Genomic DNA, 21,498 nt, shown 5'->3' on the forward strand with positions numbered 1-21,498 from the left:
GGCAGGGGGTCAGCCCCAACACCCTCCTCCCCAGGTCACAATTTCAGTGCCAAGTCCGCAAAAATGAGCGGACTTCATGGCCCAAGCCAGGGCAAGGCAGAACATCCCCCAGGCTTGTCTGTGGGTCTCCCCAGCCCACACAGGCCTGCAGCAGAGAGAAGGTATTTAATTTGATGATGAACATACAGCCACCCTGCAGCAACACAGGCCAGGGCTGCCCTGCCCTGGGCATACTTCTTCCTCCAGGAAACCTTCTTGGAACTATTTACACCAGGCACAGATCTGGTCCAGGTACCTTCTCCCTGCTCTTGCTCCAGACTGACATCCCAGATATCCTTCCTACGCCCCTAGCTTGCAGCTGCATCCACGAAGTGCAGTTCCACCTGATGTCAGAGCAGTCAACAGCAGCAGCAAGTGTAGAGAGCTAAGCAGGCCAGAAGATGAAAAAACCTTGTTTATTCTTCATGAAAACAGGAGGAAGGAGGGGTAAAACAACAGGGGGGTAAATCAGTCCAAGCATTAGCCAGAGGCTCAGTCTCCTGTCGGCTTGCTGCAAGGCTGGCATTCTCCCCAGGGCAGCTCATCTCACCCACAACACAGTGCCCGTGCTTTGCAAATAGCCCTCCGCACAGCAGTGGTTGCACATTGCTTCGTGCCAGGCTCTAGGCAAGTTCTCTGCCCTGCAGCCGCCCTGCCCAGCTGCTCCCCGGGAAGGCAGGGGCTCTCACTGCAGGAAACTGTCCAGTCTGACTTGGCTGCTGCTGGAGGAAGATGCCAAGGATGCTGCAGACGCCGGCCTGGAGACATTCTTCTTCTTGCTCCTCACTGCTAATGGGCGGATTTCCGCCAGGTTTGTCTGAAGGTGAAACTGTCAAGGAAAGTACAGACCAAGGCCCTGGGGACAGAAGTGATCCAACACCTGCTGCAGACTAGCCTGAACCACAGACCTGGGACCTAGCCATACACTTGCACCCAAAGAAAAACTCCCTGCAGGATGGGCTGGGCTTTGCCCCCTACTCACAGCAGCAGAGCTCAGACACGCTCCGGTCCCACAAGTCAAGGAATGCTTCCCACTTCTACGCTACCCCCTTGCACACAAAACAGCATTTAAGCATATCCACCAGAGCTTTGGGATCTACCCTGCATGTCGGAGCCACGACACCATGCAGGGAAAGGCACAGCAGCCAGAGCCTGCAGCCTCCCACAGCAGAGTGACCCCAAGAGAAGAGCCCTTCGAGCAGCAAGTCCCTTTTAACTCCCACACCATTCACAGACACAGAACTGGCAAAAACTAAACCTGCAGCACTGAAAGGCAGGCACAGGCCATGCTAGCAGAACTGTGGTTACACAAACCAGCACACCTGCAGCACTCAGGCTTAGAGAAGTGAGCTGCTCCTCCATCAGCCATGTCTGAGGGGCAGCACTGGGATGGCTGCCCACCTTCTTGTATTGGGTCTGGCTGAGATGGAGTTAGTTTTCCCCACAGTGGCCCTCATAGTGCTGTGCTCTGTATTGGTAGCTAGAAAAGTGTTGGTAACACACCAGTTTTGGCTACTGCTGAGCAGCGCTGGTGCAGCATCAAGGCTGTCTCTCCAACATTTCCCCCACCTCACTCAGTAGGCTGGGGGTGGGCAAGATCTTGGGAGGGGACATAGCCAGGAGAGCTGACCCAAACTGACCAAAGGGGCTTTCCATACCAGATGGTGTCTGCTCAGCAATAAAAGCTAAGAGAAAGGAGGAGGAGAGGGGGCATTTGTTATTATAACACTTGTCTTCCAGAGCAACCGCTACAGATACTGAAGCCCTACATCCCAGGAAGTGGACAGACATTGCCTGCTGATGGGAAGTGGAGAATAAATCTTTTGTTTTCTTTTGCTTTCATGCACAACCTTTGCTTTATTAAACTGTCCTTATCTCAGTCCACAAGCCTTTTGTTATATTTTTCTCTCCCTGTCCAGCTGAGGAGGGGAAGTGATCAAATGGCTTTGGTGGACACCTGGTGTCTAGCCAGCACCAACTTGCCACCCTTCTCCATTCACCTCAGGCTGGGCAGCATGGGCACACCTGGCCCCAGAGATCTGGCTCAAGCATCTCCCTGCCATTGGGCACCTTCACAAGAGCAGCCACCTGAGGCTTCCCAGCGGGTCACATCTTCCAGCTAATCACTTCTCTGCTTCAGCCTCCTGGTTTTCTACAAAGAGCAAAAAACCCTCAAAACCAGCACCAGGAGCTAGAGCAGTGTCAGAGCCATAGCTGTACCACATACTGCCTGGGGAAGGCAGGTGAGGGGCAGCCTCCGCAGGGGACAGCACACTGCTCCTGCGTGAGGAGTGGGAGCCAGAGCAGCTTCCCACCTGCTGGGTGAGCTCAGCCCAGCCGCTCCTCACCTGCTGCAGGGCTGCCCACCAAGACAGGCACAGCAGGGCAGCAGCATCCCACAGGAACGAAGGCTTCAGCTGCAAGGGCTGGCAGGCACAGAGCCAGCAAGAGGCCATGCTACACTGCTGCTCAGAGATCCCAAGGGCATAGGCAGTCCCTGCAAACTGTACTGATTTCTAGTTGATATGCTCCTCTGAATGAGCCACATCTGATAATGCTCTCGGCAAGTTCAGGTCCTTGATCCCTTTGCTGAGCTCAGACTTGCTTAGAGTCAGATAGAGAGAAATGATTGTTCCTTGAGGATCCCAGCTCATTTTTTGATGACGGGGGGCAGGATTCCCCAGGATGGCTGAGACCAAAAAGGAAGAACAGAGATGAGGTCCCCACAGCATCACTACTGCCATGTGAGCTGCAGGAAAGGATACAGGCTGTATGAACTTTGTTCTGCCTCCCAAGCCATCATATCCCATTCTCACCTAGGAGAGAGAAAGAAATGAGTATGGAGAAGCAGCACAGAGCCTTGGCTACCTCTCTTCGTGCTGGTTATGGGGAAGGGGGGAGCCTTGCAGGCCACAGCTTCTGGGGCAAGGTTACAAGCACCTGGAAACACTCAATACTTGTGCTAAGCCCTCACCTTTGGAAAAAAGACAGACCCAAGGGTATTAGTAAAGTTTGGGTATCTTGGGCACTTTCTGAAGGAAGTCGAGCCTTCCAAGCAACAGCAAGGCTTTGGATTTTGTCAGTGGGACTGAGGAATACAAGGAAAACACCCAAAGCTCCAAGGAGGTGGAGGAATGGGACGTGGAGGAATGGGACATGGAGGGCCTTTTAGTCTGTTGCCAGGAAGGGAATGAGCATCTGTCATCCCTGGAGCTCTGCAGGACTGGGAAGTAGCCAGGTCGTGCTCCAAGATTTGTTTTCCACTCACTGTACATGGCAAGGTAAAAGCCTCATTCGCTTCCTCCTGCAGGGTCACTTCAGGACAGAGGTGTGCAGTGCCAGCCCTCGACAAGCTCACCAACTGGACAGTCATACTTACAGTGCCCATGTTCTTGTGGGGACCCAGCAAGCTACCCGAAGCTGGCTTCTTGGAGAGAACAGAGTTCCTGATGAATGCTGGCAAGAGTCCTTTAAGAGCATCATCCTCCAGATCATCTGCCCAGTTCTGTCCCACAAAATAATGAGAAAAGCCCTTTAACCAGCATGATCTGCTGAATTTGGTCCACATACAGAGAACACTAACAACACAGACAGCTATTTAGGGTAATGGTTACTGCTGTACCACATGTCAGGCCAAAGAACAGCAGCTTCCAGCCTCCCACCGGGGCTCATGTGGAACAGTGCCTGGAAGGCAGGACATTCCACCTAGCAAGGCTGGGAGAATGGCACCCTTAGCTGACCTCACAGCCCTTATGGTCAGCCCCACATTGAATTTGCCAAGCACATCTGAGGCAGGATAATCAGCAAGAAGCACATGGATCCCTGCCCTCCCTCTCCCACCCAATTCCAGGAGGCCTGAGGCAGCAATACAGTATTGCTTGACAGTCTCTTAGAAAAGCACTTTGAAGCATGTACTGTGGTTCTATAGATTGGACGGTCTACAGTCATACCATCTCTGACATGGAGAAAATGGGTCCTTTATCCCAAGCTTATTAACAGCAGAATCAAAAGAGTTCATACAGAAAATCAAGATTAGTCCTTTTACCTCCACTGTTTCCTTCAGAACTTTCTTTGCCAGATTTACCACGGGAAGTCTGTAAGAAGCCCAAGGAGTAAATCAGCAGAGATTTATTGTTCAAGTGGAGCTGGCAAGGACAGACAAGGCCAAGCAAATGACGACAAAACTTGCAGCACGACATCAGGCAGCTGGAGAGCTATCTGATCTCACACAGCAACTTCCAAAGAAGTGAGACTTTGATCTCCTTTAGAAGCAGAAAGAGGAGGGAAAACTCACGGCTTTTTATCCAGCTTCTGCCTTTTTGCAGGGTTGAAGAGAGATCTGCAGGGCTCGTGTTCAGGGGTGTCCACATCAAAAGTAGCATCCAGATTGATCTCATCACTGTGGGCCGGACGGTGGAGCTTCGGGTGCCGCATTTCTACGGGAGCGGGGCTACAAGGCCATGCAAAGTGTCAGCCATCAGGAGGCCACCGCCTGCCACCCAACAGATGAGAGGAAGACAGAGCTGCACACTACGCAACTGAGTTGCAAGACAGCAGTGGGACCAGGATCAGAGACCCATTCTGCTTACAAGTCAAAGAAAGGACAATCTGAATCCCAGAGTTTATAGTCAATGTCCCAAACTACTGTTCACCCTCAAATGGCGTGTGCTATAACAGCAGCACCCAGAGCACAGGCAAACATGCTGGCACACTGCTGCTCTGTGTACACAACCCAGCTTGCTGTACTGGGGTAATAGCACAGCCTCCTCACAAGAAAATTTTTCAGGCTAGGTTCCTCTGCCTGGCTAAGATCTCCAGGCACACTCACTAGAAGGCCAACTCCAAGGCAAATAGAAGAGCAGCTTTAGGGATACTTCCCTGGCAGGACATAGTGACAAAGAGTTTGTCAAAACCTAGCCCATTCTTCCACCCCATGCTGACCCAAACCCTCCAAAACACACACTTTTTCCAGGTAAACCAAACAGCACCTTGTCAGCAACAAGAAAAAAACCGAAGTAGGATACGAGGAGCAAAAAGACCATGCTACTGCAATGCCTGCCAGACTAGCATGTCTGTTTCCCCAGCTAGTTAAACTGTCAACTCTTACTTTTGATCTGCCATCTCCATCCTTGGCCTGTATCTGAGGATGCACTTCACTAACCTTTCAAAGACTAGTCGACTGAGTGTCTCTCTGGTTACAGATGGGACCTTCAGAGTATCCTGCAGGATGTCTATCTTTTTCTTCAAACTCTGGAGGGAAAAGGGAAAGCAGACAGCAAGACAAGGAAAGATTTAGTAGCAGATACCTTGCCCCTTTTCCATAAATCAGCATCAGGTGGAGCTCAGAGGGGGGACAAATAAGAGAGGTAAGGTGGGCTGGGTAACCCAGTCACTGAGCAAAAGCCAGCATAACTTCTGGCTTTGCAGCTGCAGGCCATGGCCAGCTGCCAGTTACTGCAGACTAGGGAATGATATTCTCACCAAGATCTCCTTGTCTGCATTCTTCAGATCCTTCTGGGTACTTTTTAACTCCTCCTTTGTCTTCTCCAACTCTGAAACAGTTTTATGCAGCTGCAGAATAAACCCCCCCCCAAACAGCAGAGTGCTGGTTACAACACATAGATAAGGGAGACTGCAGATCCCCTGTGAGAACAGTATGCTCTGCAGCACATGCTACTTTCTGCTGTTTAAGGGCTCAATTTTCCTGTGGCAGTCTGACCAATCTCTCCTGTATCAGAGCAACCGAACGCCTGCCCATTTCCTCGAGCTGCCTGCAGAGGGATCTCCAGGGCTGCTTGCCCAACACAAACCTTCCTATAGCATTTTCCAAGCATTTATGCCTGCCTGATGGTGACAGCTTTTCCCCGCTCTAACACTTGGTGGCTGCATTCTGAATTCCTGCAGGACTTTGGACACACCAGAGCACAGGAATTACAAACCACAGGCTGGAGGATGGTTATGCATCAGCAGTACTGGCACATGGACAAGCCTGATTCAACAGGGAAGCATGCCAGAACCAGGGGTCGAGAAGTGGACTGATACCACATCAGAGACTTGTGGGTTCAGGAGTCTGGGCCAGCCCACAAAGTGTCGGTACAGTCACCTCTCCGTCAGCCAAGCCTGGAGCCCTGAGTGCACTGACTCGTATCCTCCTGACCCAAGCTGGTGTGGTGATTGCAGCTTGGCACTGACTCAACCAGAAGCAGCCAGATTCCAGCAGCAGCACCTCATGTAAGGGGTTAAACTCACTTGGGGAGTAGCACAGCAATCTGAGAACCTCCTTCTCCATTTGAGGGGACCACAACAGCTATGGCTGAGTAAGAAAAATAGGCCAAAGCCACCCACAGTCTCTCACTTTGTGAGCCTGGACTTGGGGATGCTCCAGGGAACACCTGCGCCTTAGAGCAAGGCTACACACACACTTTTCATGGGGACTTGCTACCAGACCTGACAGAAAGCGACTCCTGACCTAAGAGAGCCCAGCCAGGCCGAGCTCCGCACCAGGTCAGGACCAGCCCAGGCAGGCTCTGTGCAGAGCCACCTGCATATCCTCACCACACTTTGGGAACCTCTCCTGCCTGGGCATAGCATCATGTGGAAGCCCTGGCCCAGTTCAGTCAGCTGAAGGCACAAGGCTGGGTGTGACCGTGGTTGTGCCAAGCCAGGGCTAAGCCCTGCTCAACTGGTGCTGCTGGCTCCAAACCCTTTCCCACCTTTCCCAGGGGCCTGATTCTGCAGCAGGAGAGGCTGGCAGCTGAGCTAGCTCATGCTTGGCAGTGGCAGGATGAAGGCAATGCTGCTTCCAGAACCCAGTAGAAGCAGCAGAGCACCTGCATGCTGCTGCCTTCCAGTCCAGGCTCCCTGCCAGACTCTGGCTGGCTCTGCACATGCTGCCCCACCACTGTCCCCAGAGGCTGCACTCCTGGCAACAGCCCATGAGCCACTCGCTGCAGCATCGCACCCTGACCCAGAAACCCCAGCCTGACACTTCCACACCACCTGTACCACCCAAGTAGTGCTCAGTGTGTGAGGGGGTCACTGCAGAGGGATTGGGCCACAGTTATTGACACATATCTACAGACTAGATATCAACCTGGCAACTCACACTCTCCCTTTACCGTGCTATTGACAGAAAACAGCTCCTTCTTCAGCTTCTCTGCCATCTCACTAGAGGTCTTCCGAGCCTCCTTCAAGTTTTCATATTCCCTTCAAAGAGACCAGAAGAGGCATGCTGTTTGTGAGAGGATTGAGCTAGAACTTCTCAGAGACAAGCCAAGGCCCTTAATTTGAAGCTCTGCAACTGCAGAGCCACCAGAGAAAACCCAGGAGACAAAAAGCCCTTTAGGGAACAGAGCCAAGTGTACTGACACTGACCAACAGTGTCTCAAACATACCGCTACACCACAGGGCAGAAAAAAGCTGCATGGGATACCATGCCTGAGAACAGGGCCTGAACAGATTTCACTAGCAAAATGGAAACTGGATCCAGAGACATTTCAGTTGCTGATGGAAAAGACAGACAGACAACAGAGCAGCCTCCATGCTGGCAGCAAATAGGGGACTCCGCTTTAAGTGGCTTTTCAAAGACTTCACAATATTGGCCATGCACATTCATTCCCAATTACACCACAGGGACACTTGCCTCATTTCAGCTGTGTATCAAAGCTGCAATTATTCAACTGCCATCAGAATGGACCCAAAAAAGCCGTGGTTTTGCCCAGCAGGACCAGATGGATTTCCAGGTAGGGGAGGGCAACACTGCAGATTCGCCTTGCCAGAGTGCACTTGAGGCCACAGCTGCACAGTGCAATGCAGCAGAGGGTACAACCCGGAGCTCCTCATCCACTCATTTTCCCCCAGGCATGAGAGGGGAACAGAGGGAATTAATAATCATCACCTCATATGTGCACTGACAACTCTGGAGATAGTTCCCATGGTGACATGCATGTCAACACAGTGACAACAGGAACAGTTCAGTGTGACAGGCTCCAATCTAGGTCCCCAGGATCTGTCAGTCAAAACCCAGTGGAGGCCCAAAGAGGCAGCAAGAGCCCCGCAGAGCCTGTGTGCCTGCTGATACTCAGCCAAGGGTTCTCCCTGGGCACACCCAAGACAGCACGAGCCAGCTGTGCAAAGTCTGCAGCACCTACTTTTTCAGCGAGACACAGTAGATAGCAAGCTGTTCCACCGCTGCCTGCCCAACTCCCGTCTCTCTGATCATCTCCTCCACTTCGGGGCGCTGGCTCTGAAGCAACAGCTCAATCCTGCACGTAAAGAAAGTACCATCAGAGCTGGGAAAGAGACTGGAGTCCTGCATCCCCCCAAGGAGCTGGTGCAGCCTAAGCTCCTGCTGCAGGCACTCTGGATGTCATGGGGTAAGAGACAACTGCCCCACCACAAGTAGGGCTTTTTCCTACGGAAGAGTAGCACTGCATGGACAAACTAGAGAAGGGGCAGCTGTACACACATACTGCACATGGGGCCAACATCCCAGCTCTCGGGCCCTATAGCCCCATGGCTGACTCTTCCTGGGCTGGGATTCTGCCCCAGTATCCTCTGATAACACAAACCACACATAGCCACACTCAGAGCGCTGGAGATGAGGCCAGCCTGCACACAGTACCACGCCTTGCTGCTTTTTAGGGAGAGCAGCCGTCTAGAAACATAGCAGGGGCAAGAGCATGGACGGTCAAGGGCAGGCCTGCTAATGCAGCCATTTCCAGCCATAGATGACCCAGCGTGTGGTGGTGGATGTTGCAGCAGGCACAGCAGGACCCCTCCCTCCCTCTCTGAGAGGGGGAGAGGCACGCAGCCCAGCCTGCAAGGCCCAGGGAGAGCCCGGGATCTCACCGCTCCATGGTTCTCAGCTTGTTTCGCAGACGGCGGGCCTCCTCCTTTGAACTTCTGTTATCCTCCTGCTGCTGCTCCAGGAATTTCATCTGCTTCTGCAGAGAAGCAAGCACACACAGACCGTTAGAAAGGCTCCAGGGATTGTTAGAGAAACATCCTGGCTTATGCGCACTGCGGGCAGCTGGGAGCATACATTGGCTCTTAATGCTATCACCACCTCAGCAGCCCAGGATTAAGGAGAGTTTAGCTCCCTCCCCGCTGCACCCCTAGCTCTGCTCCTTGCAAACGCAGCAGGGTCTCAGTGCTAATCGCAAGATGAGTCTGGCGCTGAAACTGCATCGTAGCTTCCTTTCTGCTGGGAGCGTTTGTGGAGCTGCGCAGTACCCTGTACACAGCGACAATTTGTTTTTCAAAAGCAAAGGAGTCCATAGCAAGCAAACCTTGCTATTGCTTTTTCCTCCATGCACAGCTGATCCCTTTACTTTAGCCTCCCAATTCACCTTGCCATTAGCTGCCTAGAGCATAAATAGGAATGCTGAGTGAGTCTCTTCTGGGACACCTCAGCCAAACCAGACACCCACCCAGGCACTTCTCTCAGCTGCCTGGAGAGGCTGCAAGGCTACTGCAGCCAGCACCTTTCCAGGCTCTCCAGCAGCCGGCAGCAGTATCGGAGAACCTCAGCTGAGCTGAAAAAGCACAGATCTGCAGTGTGGCAGAGGACAGAGGAAAGCTGGCTTGAATTAGCACTGTTCCAACACATCTATGTTGTCTAGGTTTGTGCATGCCTGGGCACCTCACACAGCACCTTCAAAAGGCTTTGGGTCTGATTTCAGCACAGTGCTGACTCCAGGGAGAGTCATGGCCAGAGACTATTGCCTCATAAAGCTCCTTCCACACAGAAGTGAAAGGATTTTAGCTGCTTCCTGCCACAGAGACCAAACAGCTGTGAAACTGCTGGGACTTTGCAGACAGGATAGTGTTGCAGGCTCACGTGTTGCTCTTGCTTAAGCAGAGCCCATATTGGGCTCTTCCTAAGCAGAGCTCTCTATACTTTAGATCCCCAAAGCAGTCTTTTGTGCCAGGTTGGAGCAGAGTCCCTAGCCTCAGACAGTCTGAAATGGCAGCAAACTCTCACACCGAGGTTCAGTAGCAGCTGACAGTGCTAGCAGGACAGGAACGGCTTGCAGTCCGTGGGCTTGACCTGCGTCACAGCTAGTTAAGCCTGTATTTTCACTGCAGAAGTTTAGCGCTTTAATCTTTAATGATGCAGTATAAGACAGTGCTTGGCATTCAGCTGGGAAACCCCGTACACCACAGAAAAGATACCTCCAGGTTCCTAATCCTGCTGCCCTGCCCAGTTTTCATTAAAAGGACTTAAGCATACACTGAGGGTTTTGCAACTGGCATGATAACCACAGAGCCTCCTCCTGAGGTGCCAAGGGAGGAAAGCCAAGAACAGAGATATTGAGCTGAGCAGCAAGCACTAGCTTCCACTATCACAATTATTTCTGCAGGAGCAAGGAGCATCAGAAGTATCCTGCTGCTGGTATACCTGGGATCCCAGAAGCACCTCTGGCATGACAAAGGCCCAAGCTGCCTTTACACCCAAGCAAATTGGGTATAAACCCCAAGGTCAGGCAAAAAAAGTTGTGCTGGCTCACAGCAAGGCCTGTCTGGCATTAATTCCTTACTATATCTCTCCTTCTGCCCTGTGACAGCACCACATTGCTAGCACCAGGCAGAACCCCCGGACTTGTTCCTCTCAGGAAGCGCCCAGCTGCAGGTGACATACAGAAAGATGACCCACAACCCATCTACAAGCTCTCCCTGGGCCACTTGGCCTTGCAGGAACACGATGCAGTTTAGGCTATTTGGTCAGACCCGTACTCCGGTGGGCAGAGATCTTGGAGAAGTGCAGTTGACCCCTACTCTGCCTTTCAGCCTGCAGCTCAGAACCCCACCTGCCTGAACCTCATCTTCTTGGGACAGGCACGTCATCTTCACACAGTGGAGACTGCCCATCCCATCCCACCACCAAGGCAAAGTTGCTCTGCTCACTACCAGACATCCCAACAAAGCAGCTCCTGCTCTTACCCTCTTCCACTTGCTGTTTATGCACAGTACATGATCACACCCTGAGTCACTGCACGCTGAAACACAACAGGAATATTTGATCCCTGGACTTCACATATTACTAACCTAACCAAAGGAAAGCCCTGGCAACAGAACAGAGACAGGAGAGTTAGCTGGATCAAATCCCACTCGGCTGAAGCTTGCAACTCCCCCTCCATATATTTCAGTTTGATTTCTCCTCCATCAAACTAAGAAACTAATTTTCCTTGAATCCCGCCTGGCCTAAACCCATTTCAGAAGAACATTCTGCCACAGGGAGCCAATGTTTCGGCAATAGGGCGCTGGGGCCAGTTCCTGCTCTCGGTTCATGCTGCTACCTTGATGATCAGCGCTGCCACTTCATTAGCAAGGCTCAGTCAGCATCCCCCAGGCTGGGCTGGCGTCCCTCCCCCACTCCAGCCATGGCTGCCTTGAGCGTGCAGCCACTTGTATGCAAGCCTACAGGCCTGGCTTTTACACCTCTGAATCACCCCCAGGAGGAGCACACTCAGGACCTCAAGACCAGCGACACCACTTGCTTCAGATTAATAAAACCAAAATGAAAACCCAGCTACACCACCCTTCTGTCATTCAGAGATCAAGCAGACAGGAGTCTCGAGGCACCAGATCCAAAATCCCACCAGCACAATCTCTTTATTAGCAGGGCCTGCAGAGATCTTCAACAAAACTAACACCGACTGTGCAATGGTTAGCGTTAAAGTCCTGCCGGGGACAGGAAAGGTACCTTGAGAGAGGAGCACAGCATCTCTGTCTCTCCCAGCACCTTCTGGAGCGACTCTATTGTGGCATTGCGCACATTCAGAGTGTCCCTCAGCCCATCCACAAGAGCCTGGCATTCCCGCTTTTCTTTCTCTGGAAAAGGTAAAAAAAGAAAAAGGTCATGGCCCGGTAACCCAGACTTCAGCTGCCCCACAGCAGCAGGAGCACAACAAACAGACACAGCTTGCAGCCTCAGGCTGCTAGGAGTTGGCTATTCCTGCAGAGAGCCATTTCCCTAAGTGCTGTCTGCACCAGGGACTGTACTGAGCAATTGCTTCTCCCAGTGCCAGCAGGCTTCAAGATTTTCTTTACTAAAGATAACAAGTTCCCTTTAATAGCTTTCCAGTGCCAGCCCTGCATTAAGCTGATGCATCTTAACTCTTGCATGCTCTCACAGCCGGGCTTGCACCAGGAAAACTGTTCTCAAGTTACACCAAGCTGTCACAGGGTTGGAGAGGTGACCCCTGAGCCCATCCTCTCCACATGGAGCGTTAGGTGCAGGGAAGCCCTTCAGGGGCCATCAGGCGGCTGTGTACAGTGATCCACCATGCTGCTGCGTCACCACGCTGCTGCAAGTACCCTCTCACCATGGCACCTATGTCGGAGGGCAAGAGGCAGTAAAGCAGAGCTCTGCTTGGCACTGGGGACTTTGCAGGACATGCGACAGCTTAAGTAGATTCCCCAGAGCGCCCGCTTTTTGCGGATCACAAAACCCGAGTCCTGCAGTCCCTCCCCAAACAGGCAATCCAGGAACAAAGCACATGCCTCTGACCACCAGAGAGAAGGTGGTGGAAAACACCACCAGATTTCAATTTGTTTTGTGGAGACGAGGCAAGAACAGCTCACAAAGCAACAATCATCATCGGGAGCTGACAGACCTAAGCCAGGAACAGCATCACTGGAAAGCTCAAAGCAGTTGGGCAGTGAGGGAAAGCAGCAACCTCTCCATCTAACCCTGCCAAAGGCAGGGTAAAGTCTTCAGCTCAGCATCTCCTGTCTTTGCTAAAATCGTCCGTGACTCCAGCCTGACAATAGTGGAGAGCCAATCAGTGCCTTTCCAAAAAGCTTTTCTCCTTGCAAACGATCCAGTTTCAAATTGTGCCACCACATCCCATGGAAGCATGACCTGCAGTGCACTTTCACTGCTTGATCAGACAGTAAAAGAGCCACGTGGGACTGGGGAAGAAGAGAGGAACATATCCCAGAAGAAGCATGCAGGTGGCTAGGGAAACACATTTCTTTCTTAGCAAAGCATTTTTTCTCTATTGATCTGAATAACCCTTCCTCACCAGAAGCAGCACAGCCTGGAGACACTCCCTTGCATTTGCAGGTACTCCACATCTAATAAGAGTTAGGGCTTCCCCCTCCTTCACTCCCAGCTGCCCGGAGGCAGATGGCAGGAGTCAAACCTCCCCATGCTGCAGGAGTGAGTTTTCAGCTCTTTCAGAGTGCCTCCCACAGCACCTGCTGGGTCTGCTCAGAGCTCAGCACCTCTAGAGCCATTTGCAAGCTGATCAGAGACTGGCAATTACACAGCTCCTCTACAGCACACAGCACAGAGCACATCTTTAAGTGAAGAATTTATACACAAGAACCACCAGAGAGCAGAATGCCCACAGCAAAAAGAGGCAGGAGGTGGAAAGGAGCTTCTCATTTCCAATATGAAAAGAGAATGGGACAAGGGAATGTCAAATCCAACCTCTACTCACCAGAAGCCGAGAAGATGAGCAGGCCTTCGAGCAGTTTTTCTTGGATAACATCCTAGCAAGAATCCCAGCCACCTTCGCCAGAAGATCTGGCTCTCTACCAAGTCACTAAACTCAACCAAGCTGGCAAGAGAATGGGCCTCAGAATAGAGATGTGCAGACCATCCAATTCTGCTCTCAGGCTAAGGACTGAATCCTCAATCTACTGGCTATTCATGTCTGTCTCGTGCATGTAGGGAAGGCAGAGGAAAGACAACTCTCAGGGCGTGGGTGAGCCCCCAGCATTCTTTAAAGATTTTTTTTTCCCCTTCTGCTAGTGTGTCTTTGGATTTCTGTCACTCAGACTGACATTTTCCTTTCGCTGCTCATGACTCATGTTCTGATGACAGGCTGCCTACAGACGATGCTTAAAACCCATCGACAAGTCTCCAGGGCTTTTGCTTTTCCTGCCTCCCTCAAACATCCTCTAAAATTAAAGATGGGAAAATGGAAGTGCGCACACACACTGAACTCCGTCTGCTCTTCGCGCGACACATGTGGCACTGCAACAGCCAAACAAATGCAAAACCTTCCCACTGCTGCTTTTGGGCACTACTTTCACCCCTTCATCTGTTAGGGGGAATGAGCCTTTGCCATATGCAGCTGTGAATTTCCCAGTGAGCAAACGAAGGGTTTTGCTTTCAGCAAGCCTGCTTGATATAGCTGTTCTGCAATTCTGTAGCTTGTGATTAGGAAGAGGGGCAAAAAAATTGCATATATATCTCTAAACTTGCATAGAACACCCCAGTTACAGCAGAGCTGGGCCAGACTGCGGACTCTGGCTCTGTCATACAAGCTTTGTACGGCTTTGGGTGGTCTCGCTTCAGAAAAAGCTCTGAAAAAACTGCTCCAGCAAAAGAGTTTACAGCCTGCTCCATGCCCTCAGCTTCAGAGGGGAGTGGGCTCTGCATAGGGTTTTCTCAGGCCTGGGCATGTCACCTAGCATAGACAGAGCCCAGGACCCACAGACCATGGACGGCTGATCCCCAGCAGGCAGCTGGCACTCACCTTTCACGGAGAGCTGAGCCTTCACCTTGTCCAGTTCATTCTGAAACACAACACAGAAAACCCGATTAGGAAACGCACTGCAGAGGAGCTTTCACCAGATCTTAAAAGGACCCAAGAGGTTTCTCGGCAGGACGTTTACACCAGCTAGGCGCTAAGAACGGAACACAGTAACAGCAAGCACCGAGTTACAAGCAAGTACTATCGCAGGGAATGCAAAGAGCACCTCCAACTGGCACTCTTCAGGGGGAGAAGAGAAGAACCCAGTTTCATCTTAGCCTTGTCAACCTTGTGTTTCTCACACTGTCAGTCATCTTGTTTTAGCTGAATAATTTTGGAAGACTCTCAGGGAAACACAGGAAATCAGACAGGAACAATTTTTATAATGTTTTACCTAAACAAGGCAATAAGGCAGGGATGTTGCCAGACTAACTGGATTGAGAGTTGCTTTGAACTGAAGTGAACTTTAATCAGGTGCAGGTGGGAGACAGGAGAGCACGTCCAAACATCTGAAAAGGTAACCAAGCATACAGTCAAAAGGCACCAGCTAGCATTCTGACACTGAAGTCACTGCAGTTCAGGCTGCTGGTATGAGCTAACAGCTCAGTCAAATGGCCATAAGCAGATCACCGATAAACCAATCCATACCATACCAGACTGAGGATGCATAACGTCTCCTGGGTGCCACAAGGGTCTGAGGAACATCAAATGTTTCCAACTCCTTCATTAAGGATCAGAAAGAGGCAGCAAATGCCCCACAGTTTAAATTATACATAACAAAGTGAAATGACTTATGAACACTGGCAAATAGCCAAAGGAAATGTAGAGAGGTTACAAAGAGAGGCTATCTATATATAATATATTTTTTAAAAAAAAAAACAGAGCAAGAGAGAAATATATACAGGAAAGAGTCAACAGAAGATGACTTAAAAAGCTGTGTTAGAGAACTGCAGAGGAAAGCACATAACAAGTCAGGCAGGAACTGCAGTGGAATAAAACCACAATAAAATGCCAACACAGTACTGAAGCAGAGCACACAAATCTGTGCAGCCCAGAACGCTACATGCAAATCTGAGCTGAGAATAGCACTACCAGTGACCATGGATCTGACTGGAGCAGAGCAAAGCTCTGCTAGTGACAATAAAGGCAGGAAAGAGAACATGGGATGTAAAGCTCGATAAGCAAAAAGGGACTAAACACAAAGCCTAGCAGAGCTGACTTGGATTTGCCCCCGGGGGTACAACAGCTGGAGGGCTGACATGGAATTAACTCTGCTGCAGGAGCTATTCTGGAGTAGCTTCCTCAGAGTCCTATTCAGGAACGATTAGTGAGCTCACAAGATGTGCTAATTAGCATGATAGCAAAGAAATCCTGGGCTACTGCGGGCAGCTATGTAACATTACCTCATTCATCAACTTAATCTGAAATTCCTCATCCTCCACCACAGCTCCTAAAGACTGCTCCCAATCTTCGCTCCTCTGATAGAAGCTCTCCTCTCTCTGCCAGCCTAAGTTACAAGACCACATTTTCCCAAGAGCAAATGAGTATATCCTGACACAAAGAGACAGCTGTCCTCCCAGGTTTCTACCCTCCCCAGCAGGTTTACAGGCAGGAATCCTCCACCTCCTGCCTCCTTTTCAGCAAGCTGAACAAACCAAAGTCTCCTAGTCTCCTTTGGAAGAAGGACTCTCAGCTCCCCAAATCACAAGCGACTGGAAGTGGCAGGTTCCAGATGGCCTCACTGAGGTGTTACCCCCCAAAACTCACACCTTTCTTGCTCTGGGCACAGCCACACAGAGACTGTTCTGACCACTGAGGACCATCTTTAAGAGCAACACAGGATAAACCCAGGCTCAGCACCCAGAAACACTTGGACGTATCACAGTGTTTAGCCTGTGGTCTGCAGCTACTCCAAGGAACCAAGTTCCCTCCAGTGTTTCAGTTGAAACCGATGCCTGGTGGTAGGAAGCAAAGCAGCCCCAGAACTCCTTTGACTTTAAACATTTCAAAGCAGGAACAAGAGTGAGGAATAGTACCAAGACAATTATTATGCAAAAGATAATTTAGATAATTCTGCAACAACAGGAAAGCTTCAGATTATGAGGGAGCTCTTCCAACCCCTTATAACAGGGTACAGAACACTGGTTCTCAGAAGAGCATCCCAAGCTTGTCTCTACAAGATGACAAGCAGACCACAGCTATGCATTTGGCTTTCTAGCACACTGAAGCACACTCCCTTACCCCAGTCCAACCTTTTCATGGCAGGAGGCCAAATGCTCATTTCAGGACATCTGCAGGCTGCACTGATACAGCTCTAGTTGATTATGGAGCCAAGTATCACTCTACAACCAGGCTCTTGGAGGGACAGGCAGTGGATGGGAACAAACCCTGAATTTGGGGGCTTTTTCAGGTGAAATCACTTCTGGCTGAGGAAGTCACCAATTCTTTTTGCTGACAGAACTCCAGTCTAAATGGACATTAAATCCCACCCATGATGGTCACCCGTGTTCTTAAGGTGCTCCATATCCTCCAGAAACAAGGCAGCACTCAACATGGAACTGGTGACAAACCAGCAACAGCCCAGCAGCAAACCAAATCAGTGCACAGGGCAGTAAATACCCAGGCAAACTACGCTAATCTATGCAGAAAATATTTGGTTCTTTCCCATTAGACAGTGACCTGGGCTCTCATTAGGAAAGCTGCACACTCAGGGAGAGACGTTGCTCTGACAGCCACACAACAAACTTTGCAGGAGCATGAGGAGTTACCATCAAGCTTGTTGTGCAGGAGCAGCTCCACAGACCGCCCCTTGAGCAAGGCAGTTCTTCAGCACAGCCTGCCTGAAGGGGAAAGCTGGGGGAACCCATCTTAGATCCTGGGATGGGGGTGAGAGGGAACAGGAAGCTTTTCTAGGGCAATTTTCTCCAGTCAACCCATTTCTGAGTCACCCATCTATTTACACTTGTGAGAACAGATCTGAATAGGTACTAAAGGCAATGTTTATCCGCTCCAAGGCACTGCTTTGCTTCTAGGGCACAGAGCTTCAAGTGCCCAGAGATGCTTTTTCATTTCCTCAGCACACATACTTTGGCCTTCAGTTTCTTTATTAGCGGTCTTTGAGAATGACAGTGCTACTGACATTACAGTCTGGCTGGCTTTATTTTAAAAACATATGATATACATATAGCATTGTCATGGCAACTGCTAATTATGGTAATTGCTGCACATGCTGATTCTAAACACAAGAGGGTACAAGCATCCCATTATACCAAGGTCAACCGATTACTTTTTTCTTTTTGGAACAGATAACTCCAAGACATAAGGAGCCATGCTTCATCCACACTAAACAAAAGAGAAGAACACGGAACAGCCACTCTGCATTCATCCCTTCTCACCCACAGCTCTCCACACCTAAGGGTGGTACTTGGAGAACATCACCCAGCACCCCAGCTCCAGCCAGCGTGTCCCCCCCCAGGGTCCCAGCCTCAGCACTGCTGGTGCAGCCTTCAGGCAGTCCCTTTCCTAATTTCTCTTGGGGAAATCACAACTTTAACACCACCCTGCCTCACTTCCTTACAGCCTGTGCAAACAAACCTACCTGCACCGAGGTGGCACTTCTCCTAACAGCCCCTTCTTTCCAGAGGGGTTAGCAGGGCTCGCACCCAACCAAGCCACAGACACTGGCACCTGTTCATTGCATTTGGGATTTTCCTTCTCCTGCCTTTTGGAAAAGCTGTGTAGCCTCATCCCTAGGGCTTTGAGACCAAAGGGAGAAGCAGCAATTGGATGTTTATTTGATGCTGCTTCAGGAGGTTTCTGGGTAAGGTGAGAACCAGAAGGAAGAGCAGTGAAGTAGAGGAGGCTTCTTGAATCACCACATGGAGACCTCCTTACAACAGAGCTGAGACTGGGCAAGGACCAAGAGGAAAAACAGAGACAGGCAGGAGACACTGATGTGATTCAGGTCTGAAACATGAGCACAGCACAGAGAACACCAGCTCAGGAAGCAGCTGCTAGCAGAGGACTGGCAGCCCAGGCCACGCTTCCAAGATGCTGAAGCATCACACAACGGAAGAACCCCCCAGTCAAATTACCTGCAAGGTCTCTGCATCCGGTGCTGCCTGCTCCTCCAGGGCAACATCAAAAAACAGCTTACTGATGATGTGTCTTTTGCTGACCTAAACATAGGAGACAGAAGAGGTTGATGGGCACAGATATGGAAACACAACGCATATGGAAGACAGATGGAGGGGAGAAGGTACCATCTTGTCACAAGGCCATGAAAGGCAATCCAGATCACATGCTCGACGCCATTAGTGACAATGCTCTGCTTTGGCTCATCAGCACAGCAGCAGACCCCCCACTCAGTTTTGGGAGCGCGACTCCAGCCAAGCTCCTGAGCCGCAGCAGAAAGATTCAGGCATTTCTGAATCAAGCGCAGTCTGTTCTCTGGCAGCTAAGGCCCAAGCAGCTGACGCTGAGCTAACATGATGCCAAATCCTAAGACAGAAGTACGTGCTGCTTTCTGCAGGCAGAAGGTGCTGTAATTGAATTTGATAGCTCTCCACACCTCCCCCATGCAGTTACAGCTTTGTGTTTTAAGTATTATATACAGTCATGACACCAGCTAATTGCATAGTTACTGCTACATAAGATGTTATTTCGCGATAACTCCATGGTAACCCAGAGATGTAAGAGGCAGTGAAGAACAGAGGGAATCAACATGTCAGGGAAGGAACAAGGGCCAAGACCTTGAGAGGAAGAAAGAAGCACGAACACGGAACAAGCCTAAGCTGCAGCTGGCTAAAAACCTACATCTGAGTGTGAGGCAACATCTCCTGCAGTCACTACATGCCAAGACCTACTGGCGGTGTCAAGGCTGGTGACACAAGGGACTTCCAAGAAGTTCAGGTCCCAGTTAAGCCACTGGATCCCCAAGCCTTGGCTTCCCATCTCAGAAGCAGAGCACATCCTTCCTTCCCTTCCCCAGCCTTTGCTTTTCTCAATGCAGGGCCGAGTGCTGCAAAGCAAGGACTCATAAGGACCATACGCAGCAGACTGGGCTGCTTACCTCACAGCGAGCAGCAGGGTACTCTAGAAACACAAGTCAGATATCCTGATTAACCCCTTCCAGCCCTTGCTATCATTATGCCAATACTTACTCAGCCTAATTAAAAGCCGTGAAAACCCGGACACCCTTTCTAGAGAAGCTACAATACAGACAGCAGCAAGGCACCCTCGGGACCACCCCTCTGATCAGAAGGGTTGCTGAGGGGACTTCACCCCCTAAGCCTTTGGGGAGAGCCGCAAGTAACAGAAAACTCTCTGCTTCATACCGTGAGCCTTTTCCTCGTATCAACAGAGGCCTAGGCCACAGCTCCTCAGTGCTGTTTGCAGAGCATCATGCCATAGAAGTAGAGAGGGGTACCTAGGCGATGGTTTTACCTGGATTCTGCACTGCGGGCAAGTCCGGCTTGGTGCTGTGTCAAACCACTGGATGAGACTGAGAAAGGAAAAGAAAACGTACAGTAAATCCTTAAAATCCGGAAGCGTTGCTCCCAGGGGCTACCCTCCAACTCACCAGGAGACAGCAGGTCACGACTCCTTTTTACAAACTAAAAACAGGAATGCAAACATTTAGTCCAGAGGTGCAGCTAACAGGAGCGCCATGTTCCAGCACGCGCACTCTACTTTTGCCTCTGAGACAATCCCCAGCTGAATTTAGCGTGCGAGCTTATCTTTGCCAGGGCAGAGTCTTTACAGAGCTCAGATCTCCCTAGGAGAGAGCCTTTGAACAACTGTATCTTCGCAGGAGCGAACGGATCCACACACAGAGCGGCACAAGAGCTGCTATATCAGGATATGACAGCTGAGAGACCCCCAGTTTGGTCAGCTCCAAAGGGTGCCACTGACACCGAACACTCATCCACACAGGGAGGCGGGCCGAGCCGGTCTCTGCTCCGAGATGATGAATGCAAACCTGTCGGGCTCCCCAGGAGAGCTACTAATGCGTTTTGCAACCAAGCCATCACGTCACACTCAGAACAGTTTATTTTTGGAGCAGGGTAACAATCTGGAGCTGGCAGGTTACCTTTGGAAGCTCTCCCTCCTCCGTCAGTTGTTAGAGGAAAGCGAGCCCGAGCTGCACCACTGGTGAAGAGGCGACCATCGCACCTGCGAGCGGTGGTCCCTCTCCAAGTTAGCCAGCCAGAAAAGCAAACGTCCGCTCCCTCCCCACACACAGAATTTATTTCCTCAGAAGAACCGTTTCCTTCCAACACAAACGCTCGCAAAACAGTTCCAGCAAAAGCATGAAATCGCCTGGGAGGCTTCGCTCGTCATCTAACACCGCTCCTTCCAGATAAACACCCTGTGTAGGAGCGATCTGCTGGCACCGGCCCTCCCGGAGAAGGGCGACCGCAGGCAGAGGAGTGACAACGCAGCCGAGGCTCCCGCGGCAGCTCCGTGAGCCCCTCTAAATCCCCGCGCAGCCGAATCGCTGCCGCTACGGCTGCCAAAGCGGCCAGGGCCTCCGCCGAGGCAGAGCCCTCGGCAACCGGGCCCCAGCGGGGAGCGGGAGAAGGGGGGGGGCACGGCAGGTACCGGCAGCCCAGCGAACAGCCAAAACCCTTCGGAGTTGGGGGGCGGGGGGAAGCAGCCCGGGGCCGGGGGGGGATATCTCCGGGGGAAGGGGCTGCCGGGCCCGGCCAGGGCACCCCCTCCCGTCCCCCCGGACCCCGCCGGCGGCGGGGCGCTCACCAGGCGCGGTGGAAGGTGTGCCCGCAAGGCACGGCCGCCACGTCCCGCTCGTTGTCGAAGAAGTCGGAGCAGATGGTGCAGTGGGCCCGGATGGGCATGGCGGGGCCAAGGCCGGGGCCGGGGCCGGGGCCGGGGCCGGTACCGGAGCAGCCGCGCGGCGCTGGGCGATTCAAATCCGGCCGCGCGCCCGCCGCTTCCCGCCCGGCCC

General features: G+C 51.5%; 1 protein-coding gene across 2 annotated transcripts; it reads right to left on the reverse strand.

Moving 5' to 3' along the window:
• Nucleotides 1–249: 249 nt before the first annotated feature.
• Nucleotides 250–21,417, reverse strand: TRAIP (TRAF interacting protein). Of its 2 annotated transcripts, XM_049826964.1 has the most exons (15): nt 21,291–21,417; nt 19,977–20,034; nt 18,626–18,709; nt 14,535–14,574; nt 11,747–11,874; nt 8,890–8,984; nt 8,190–8,303; nt 7,158–7,245; nt 5,521–5,610; nt 5,201–5,289; nt 4,334–4,489; nt 4,085–4,133; nt 3,419–3,544; nt 2,805–2,855; nt 250–856 (listed from the first exon to the last, which is right to left on the reverse strand). In XM_049826964.1, the coding sequence occupies exons 1-15, from the start codon at nt 21,386–21,388 to the stop codon at nt 725–727; spliced, it is 1,398 nt and encodes a 465-aa protein (XP_049682921.1). In that variant the 5' UTR covers nt 21,389–21,417; the 3' UTR covers nt 250–724. The 2 variants fall into 2 exon arrangements, with proteins under 2 accessions (XP_049682921.1, XP_049682922.1); XM_049826965.1 differs by lacking the exons at nt 250–856; nt 2,805–2,855 and adding an exon at nt 2,100–2,191.
• Between the last annotated feature and the right edge of the window lie 81 nt (nt 21,418–21,498).

This window comes from Accipiter gentilis, chromosome 23 (assembly GCF_929443795.1).
Source record: "Accipiter gentilis chromosome 23, bAccGen1.1, whole genome shotgun sequence".
NCBI lineage: Eukaryota > Metazoa > Chordata > Aves > Accipitriformes > Accipitridae > Astur > Astur gentilis.